Source organism: Bombina bombina, chromosome 6, assembly GCF_027579735.1.
Source record: "Bombina bombina isolate aBomBom1 chromosome 6, aBomBom1.pri, whole genome shotgun sequence".
NCBI lineage: Eukaryota > Metazoa > Chordata > Amphibia > Anura > Bombinatoridae > Bombina > Bombina bombina.
Genome location: NC_069504.1, coordinates 429,903,677 through 429,911,711, shown reverse-complemented (window position 1 = coordinate 429,911,711; position 8,035 = coordinate 429,903,677). Strand labels below are relative to the sequence as shown.

Below are 8,035 nucleotides of genomic sequence, written 5' to 3'. Positions count from 1 at the left end.
TAGATTATTTTTTTGATTCACAAGCTGACGATTTGGTCTCTATTCACCTTGATAATGCTTTCTCTACAATGTACCTTGTATACATATTGACACCAACACGATGTATATTGATCTTAACACTTTCATGTGACCAGAAGCGGAACGTTTTGTTATCTTTAACAGCTTCTCCATATAAAATCTTTAGGGAAGTAAAAAGTTCCATAGTCAAATGCCCTTTGCAATTATAAGGTTATAAGCATATGCCATCTATATCCTAAATAGGTGATATTCTGCCATAGAACTATATGTGTAATGTTTCTATATTGTGGGTTTGGCATAACTTTGTTAATAGACATATTAACATGTATAATGTGCCTTTTAGCTAATAGTAAGGTTGTGATATACATGTGTATATATGTGCATGGATCAATCAATCACAATCGGTGTTTGCACATTATGTATTAGTATGTTGATATACAAGATTGATGAGATTATGTTCACATGATCAATACTATGAATAGTGGTTATTATACAAATCACATGCTCAATGTTTATTTGTTTATTATTTTTCTTAATTGATCATGCTTTGGGGTGGGTCCTTTTCTGATTGGTCTAAATCATATTGTTCACTCAGGTTTATCTGGTTAACAATTAAGGTTGTTGGTATGTTTGGTTATATATAGCAAGGTTTTATTTGTATTTGTACACGACTGATGAAACAGCCTGTTTAGCTGAGAAACACGCTGCTTGTATTTATAACTATTTTAATAAATGTAGGTTTTATCTTACTACTTGCAATATATATTATCATCATCATTTGCCACATCCTCCCCCCTCTTTGGAGAGAGCCTACCAGAAGATACCTGTCAACTGAGCTGGCTGATTGCGGGAGCTTGGTCTGCTGGATGACTGTGAATTCAGTCTGCTCATTTGCACCTATAACCTTTGGTGCAGCATCAAATGTGAGTGCATACAAGGATATATTTACACTCTTCATATCATATGGCAATATTAGGCCATGTGGCGCCCTGTTTTTTTTTTCTCTAAATCTTGGACTTGCTTTATCTATGTATTTATAAATAAATATAGTTGTCACGCACAGTTAAACCACACTGCATAAGACATACAATTAAAAGGTAGTTAATATATCATGGTAAATTTATCCTAACCCCTTAAAGGGACACTGAACCAATGTTTTTGTGTGTGTGTGTGTGTGTGTGTGTGATTCAGATAGAGCATGCAATTTTAAGCAACTTTCTAATTTACTCCTATTATCAAATTTTCTTCCTTCTCTTGGTATCTTTATTTGAAATGCAAGAATGTAAGTTTAGATGCCGGCCCATTTTTGGTGAATAACCTTGGTTATTCTTGCCGATTGGTGGATAAATTCATCCACCAATAAAAAAAAGTGCTGTCCAGAGTACTGAAACAAAAAAAGAAGCTTAGATGCCTTCTTTTTGAATCACGAAAGAAAAAAATTTGGGTTCAGTGTCCCTTTAATATAGATGTGTTTTTAAAAAAAAAAAAAAAAAAAAATTATATATATTTGTTTAAATACTAAAGAATAAATGTAAAGTTTTAGTTTCTATATAGAAATGGGCATCATTGTATTTCTTATTTGGTCTACCCTGCTGAGGCCAACTTAAGGAAAGATATAAATGACCCAAAAAGTAAAACTGTAAAACCATTTTATATTACAATCTCAAAGTGTTTAATGTCCATTTAAGTGTATAAAAAAAAAAAAAAAAGAGTATGGATTAAATATATGTCACTGGGACTCAATGGGCATGCACATGTGATAAAGCAAACGCATGGATCTTATTGCCATATGCCTAAAAGACTGACAGCACAGATAAGATACATTTTGGAAATAGAAATAAGGATTACTTTATCTACTTATACTGACAAAAAATGGCTTCAATGAATGTATAGTGACTTGGGGTTGTTTTTACTCTATGATAACGTACTATAGAACTGCATTAGAGATTTATTTCCCTTAATTGCCTTGATAGTCCGCCATAACAACACAGTGGAATACTAAAAGATATATTTGTAAATAATCTACTCCAACATTATTATTGTTTAAAAAGATAGACAACACCTTTATTACACATTCCCCAGTTTTGCATAGCCAACACAGTTATATTATTATACTTTTTACCTCTATGATTACCTTCTATCTAAGCTACTGCAGACTGCCCCCTTATTTCAGTTATTTTATCAGACTTGCATTTTAGCCAATCAGTGTTGACTCATAAATAACTCCATGGGAGTGAGCACAATTGTATCTATATAGCACATATGAACTAGTGTTGTCTAGCTGTAAAAAACTTTCAAAATGCACTGAGATAAGAGGCAGCCTTCAAGGGCTTAAAAATGAGCATATTAGCCTACCTAGATTTAGCTTTCAACAAAGAATACCAAGAGAACAATGCAAATTTGATGATAAAAGTAAATTAGAAAGTTGTTTAAAATTACATGCTCTATCTGAATCAGGCGAGTTTAAATTTTGACTAGACGGTCCCTTTAAATGAATCAAGACAATGTTAGCCATTAACATTCACAAAAATGCAAAAAACATCAAATCTAAGTGACAAGCACATGTTTTTGTTAACCACACAGTTTTTCGGGGGGGTTTGCCTAAACTTTAGTCTTGCGTAATATATATCATATTTGAAAGAATCTTCCTAATTCTCCCCCAAACTGTGTTTTTTTTTGTTTTGTTTTTTTATGGATAAGTTAAAGGGACATTCCGGTCAAAATGTAAATGCACATAGGTGAATTACATCTTTGAATAAAAACATATTTGCAATATACAAGTACTGGCAAAAAAGCATCTAGTAAAAGTTATCACTGTTTTACTTAAAGGGACACTGAACCCAATTTTTTTCTTTTGTAATTCAGAAAGAGCATGCAATTTTAAGCAACTTTCTAATTTACTCCTATTATCAATTTTTCTTCGTTCTCTTGCTATCATTATTTGAAAAAGAAGGCATCTAAGCTTTTTTTTGGTTTCAGTACTCTGGACAGCACTTTTTTATTGGTGGATGAATTTATCCAACAATCAGCAAGGACAACCCAGGTTGTTCACCAAAAATGGGCCGGCATCTAAACTTACATTCTTGCATTTCAAATAAAGATACCAAGAGAATGAAGAAAATTTATAATAGGAGTAAATTAGAAAGTTGCTTAAAATGTCATGCTCAATCTGAATCACGAAAGAAAAATTTTAGGTACAGTGTCCCTTTAAATACTCTTTTGAAACTGCTATAGCTTTTATTAGAAGCATTTTAGCTAATACAAATATATTACAAAAATGCTTCTATTCAACACTAAAATGCATCCACATGGACTGCAATTTTGGCTGGAATATCCATTTTAGTAGACAATGAATCATTTTAAGACTAGAATTTTAAATTTCTAAAATATTGCCATGCTAAATATTACGAGAATTACACCTCGGTTTATACACAAACCATGGTTTTATGTGATTTTGAGATAGATTAAATGAAAATAAGATGTATAAAGCCTTTTATCAATGTTAATTTCATTCCTATTGAAGTTTGTAAGGAAATAAAATAGGTAAAAGTGCTGTATTTTAATGGGGTTTTCCAGTTTCCAAACAGCTTTTGCTCAGTTTGATAGCTACCTAGCCGTCTGCACACCTACAATCTGAAATAATCATTGAATTGGGAAAATGCAACATAATTTAAATTAATATTTAATGACTGGGTGACTCAACTGTCCTAGCTGCCTCTTTAAATTGGCTTTCTGAACCTCAGCATTATAGGCCTTTTCAAACACTACCCTAAGGCAAGATAGTTTTTAATGGAAGCAGAATTCATAGAATAATTAAACCTAAACAGGAAATAAAAAAATGTTATAGAGTATTTCATTTTTGCTCTATTGCTTGCACATAAATATGGTCAAGTTTCCACTGATGTTATTAATATGTTTAGGTCAGCTATGAGTTGTTAAAACCGATTTTGATAAACAGTATGATCCAGACGTTTAGATAAACATGATTTAGGTCAGTTGGACCGAAACGTTGTGCTGATATGTTTATGTGATGTCCAAAATAAACATTTTGTGAACTTGACCAAGTGATGCTGCTACTCCTTTGGATATTTGTAAGTGCACAGAGGACAGGAAGGCATCAGCAATAATTATACGGTTTAGGGAGATGAGGGATTGTGCAGTTCTGGAGAGGCTTTATGTATTGTTTTTGATTGCCTTCCTGGGTCCTGATTTAAAATGGACATGAAATCCAAAATTGTTAGTGATTCAAATAGAACATACAATTTTAACTAACTTTCCAATTTACTTCTATTATCAAATTGCCTTCATTCTCTTGGTATCCTTTGTTGAAGGTGCAGCAATGCACAACTGAGAGCTAACTGAACTTATTAGGTGGGCCAATGACAAGTAGCCGTTACGTGCAGCCACCAATTAGCAGCTAGTTCTCTTTAATTACATTGCTGCTCCTGAGCCTACCTAGGTAGGATTTTCAACAAAAATAACAATAATAACAAAGCAAATTAGATAAGAGAAGTAAATTGGAAAGTTGTTCAAAATTGCATGTTTTGTCAGAACCATGAAAGTGTACTTTAATTTTGATCAGTTCCTTTTAAGGGGCCCTGAGTTTTCCTCAATATTTCAAAAGACCCCCCCCCCCTCCTCAAAAAAAAAACAAAAAAAAAAAAAACACAAGCTCTAATTAGACCTAATTTACATCACAGTTGAAAACCTAGCAACTAGTGGTAACAAAACACCTCTATTAAAATAAAAAGAGATTGTTGTTGGTTATACCAGCAAAATTTAAAATCAGAATGTGATCTAAGCTTCAACTTGATAAACAGTAATCTAATTTATTTGGAGATGCTAATAAAATACTGGTGGTCCCCTTTGCATATCTGTCAGAAAAACTCAAGGTAATATGCTATCTCAACTAACAGGACCCATATAAAGGCAACCTGGTGAGATATATGCTACATTTTGACAATGCGACCCCCCCCCCCCCCCAAAAAAAAAAAAAAAACAACAACAAAAAAAAACACAACAAAAAACACAAGAGCACTGAGATCAGTCAGAATGCGCAATACATTTTGCTTTAACCCTTTGGTTACCGAAAATATTTTTTATATATTCTGTCCTTTATGGAATAAATTCAGAAAATGTCTACTTCTAACTAGGTTGACAGAATACTTGAGTGTGTCTGATGAGCGGGGATAAAGCAAGAGTCAGATGTTAGGAGGAAGATGAGGAGGCCGTGCAGATGAATGAGTGACCTGTCACTGTAGAAATTACACAAACACCCTCTCCGCCCCTAGCAACAAGAAGAGGCCAAGCTCTCAGAATCAAACATTGCAGCTTTTTCTTACCGGCATCCTCACGGCTATTCAGAGACCAATCCCGAGAATGGTCTGCGAAGCCTAGGCTCCAGGTGATGCCAGACAGCGGAAGACGCCTCACAGAACCCCCCGAGAGATGCAAAACAGGGCAGCCTGAGCCTGGACCAACAACCAAGACACCGAGCATGCGCCGTGTAGTGAGATAATAGCATAGAGTGACACAGCACTTGTCCAATCAACATAGGATTTGGCTGCTCCGTCGCGACCTACAGTAGCCAATCATGAAGCTGATAGCTAGCGATAACTGTAGATCTGATTGATCAACAGGGTAACCAATAGGATGGAAATGGACTGGAACGGGGATAGTGTAGGGTAGATAAGATTACGTTGTCCACAAAGGAACTTAAGAAAGTTTCTCCTTTTGTTGGCATGGAAACTGTTCATGAAGATTTGATTGTGCACTGCAGTTATGCGGAAAAATCGTATATAATAAGAACTAAGTAATTAAATACAATTAGTGATTACGGATATTCTTTCTATCATCAAATATGGGTTAGTATATGGCACTCAGCAGCATAGTGTACAGTAGTGCAGCAGGTCTGTAAACAATTTGTGATTACCCACCTTGGTGATTTTGATATTGTTAACAACTTTGCAGTATACTTGTATTATTATTTATTTTGCACCCTGAACTATAAGCCTGAAAATTAAGAGTTTTCAATTTCTAACTGGAAGAGCAAATACTATAGCAGCCTTCACAAGCCTAACCATGACACATATGTGTGTCCCTAGTTGGCCACACACAGCTAAGATTAACAAATAAGGAACTGTAAAAAAAAAATGGAGTTTGCTAACATAATGACCGTGGATAAACCGTCTATTCCAATGATAGCGTGGTTTACACATCTGATCTGGCAAACGTTAGATAATCAAGTCCATGGGCTCCATGTACTAAAGCATCAATTTTTTCGCCGACAACGTGTTTGCTCGACTCGCTCTAACTCGCAGCTAGCGAGATGTTGCCCGCCCGCCATATGTACTAAAAACTATTAAAAAAAAAGGCGCGTCTAATCCGCATCGAGCACTGGCGAATGATTCATACATATGACGCCTCGCTATTTGCGAATGTATTATTAATCGCTTACAAACTGTCAGTCATGTTTGTCCCACGTGACTGCAAGGTGTCAGAAACGTCAGCTTTGTCGCGGGAACATATTGCAGCACTATATAAGCTCTATTTAATAAAGTTTTTCAGACTGCATATTTCAAGAACTTGAAGCTTTACTGACTTTTATTGTTATCGATAAATTAAGTATGGCTACTTCTCGATCTGATTCACAGTCCAAATCGAAGAATCCCCACTTCTCACATCAGCAGAACCTGGTTCTTGTCGATATGGTGCTAGACTCGTATGACTATTTATTTGGTTGTCGTTCGAAGCAAACGTCTAGTATCCGTAAAAAAAGTATATGGACCCGGATAAGTGATGCTGTCAGTGCTCAGGGACCTGGGAAAAAGGACGTTGATCAAATTAAAAAAAGGTACAACGACATCAAACAATTTGCAAAAGCAAAATTGGCAAAAGAAAAAAATTCAACCCGTGCTACCGGAGGTGGAACAGCTTATGTCGCTGATCTTAATGATTACGAGCAGAGACTGGTGCAGCGTCTAGGCCTAGAAGTAATCGTCGGGATCACAGATGATTGTGATAGCGACCTAAGAGGTAAAACATTTATCGAATTACTATAATTTAAATTGAATGTTGATCATATTGTAATTATCCATTAGAGTTGGTTTATACAAATATGTATCTTGTAAAGATATTTTGTCCAATCAATTTTTTTGGTGCGTCAATTTTGATTAAGTTAAATCAATGCAGATTAATGCTAGATTTTTGTATAGCTTAACCAATAACGTATGTAATGTAATATTCATGATCACAGATGACTCCATAATGGCTAACAGGATCAAAAGTGAGTAACCATTCAATTGTACACCTCTTTTAAATCAGTTGTAGGCGTTGATCTGATAGACCCTATTGTTTATTATGGTGCTCGCCACCTATTAGCTGGCGAGGGATTTTTAACGAGGTAGGTGCGGAGAAATTCACGAGCGTAGAAATAGATAGTTTAGTAATTCCTGTTTTGTGCGAGATTTATGTCGAGCGAGTATTTTCTAGCTACAAAAAAGACGAGAATTCAAGATTTGCGGGCAAGTTCGCTCGCCGTTTTTTAATATAAGGTTTTCAATGGATTCGTGGGATAGTACATACGGTTATTGATCCGCACGCAGAAATTTAGACGAAAATAGTCACGAAGACCTCGCAGACAGCTTAGTACATGGAGCCCCATGACTAAAGTCTGTCCCAGCCCCCAGGGCAACAATGCACTGACACCCATGAGCAGTACACAGTTGGAGAGGTAATCAGGAGCACACTTATCAATCCCTAGGAGCGGAAGTGTATTCCTTCTCCAGAGTGGACTTTAACTATGTATTTAACACCATTGTGGTACATTCTTAGAGGTACACAGTAGTGTAAAAGAAATGTGCTTTAGCTCATTAGAAAATGTATTATAGCTTTTATATTCCTTTATTTTGTGACTCTCCCAAATTGCTCCTGCAAATTCTTTATACAGACACCCCAACTCTCCCAGAAGTTCAGGGAGTCTCACTGATTGTAATAGCGACTCCCTAATGCCAGCTAA

At 35.6% G+C, this 8,035-nt stretch overlaps 1 protein-coding gene across 2 annotated transcripts in view; it reads right to left on the bottom strand.

The window, feature by feature from the left end:
• Positions 1-5,522, bottom strand: part of KIF3A (kinesin family member 3A) — a 132,564-nt gene extending 127,042 nt beyond the window's left edge. For both annotated transcript variants that reach the window (XM_053717183.1, XM_053717184.1), the window contains exon 1: positions 5,361-5,522. In XM_053717183.1, the coding sequence (XP_053573158.1) occupies positions 5,361-5,366 (6 nt within the window). In that variant the 5' untranslated portion in view covers positions 5,367-5,522. The remainder of the gene's footprint in view (positions 1-5,360) is intronic.
• Between the last annotated feature and the right edge of the window lie 2,513 nt (positions 5,523-8,035).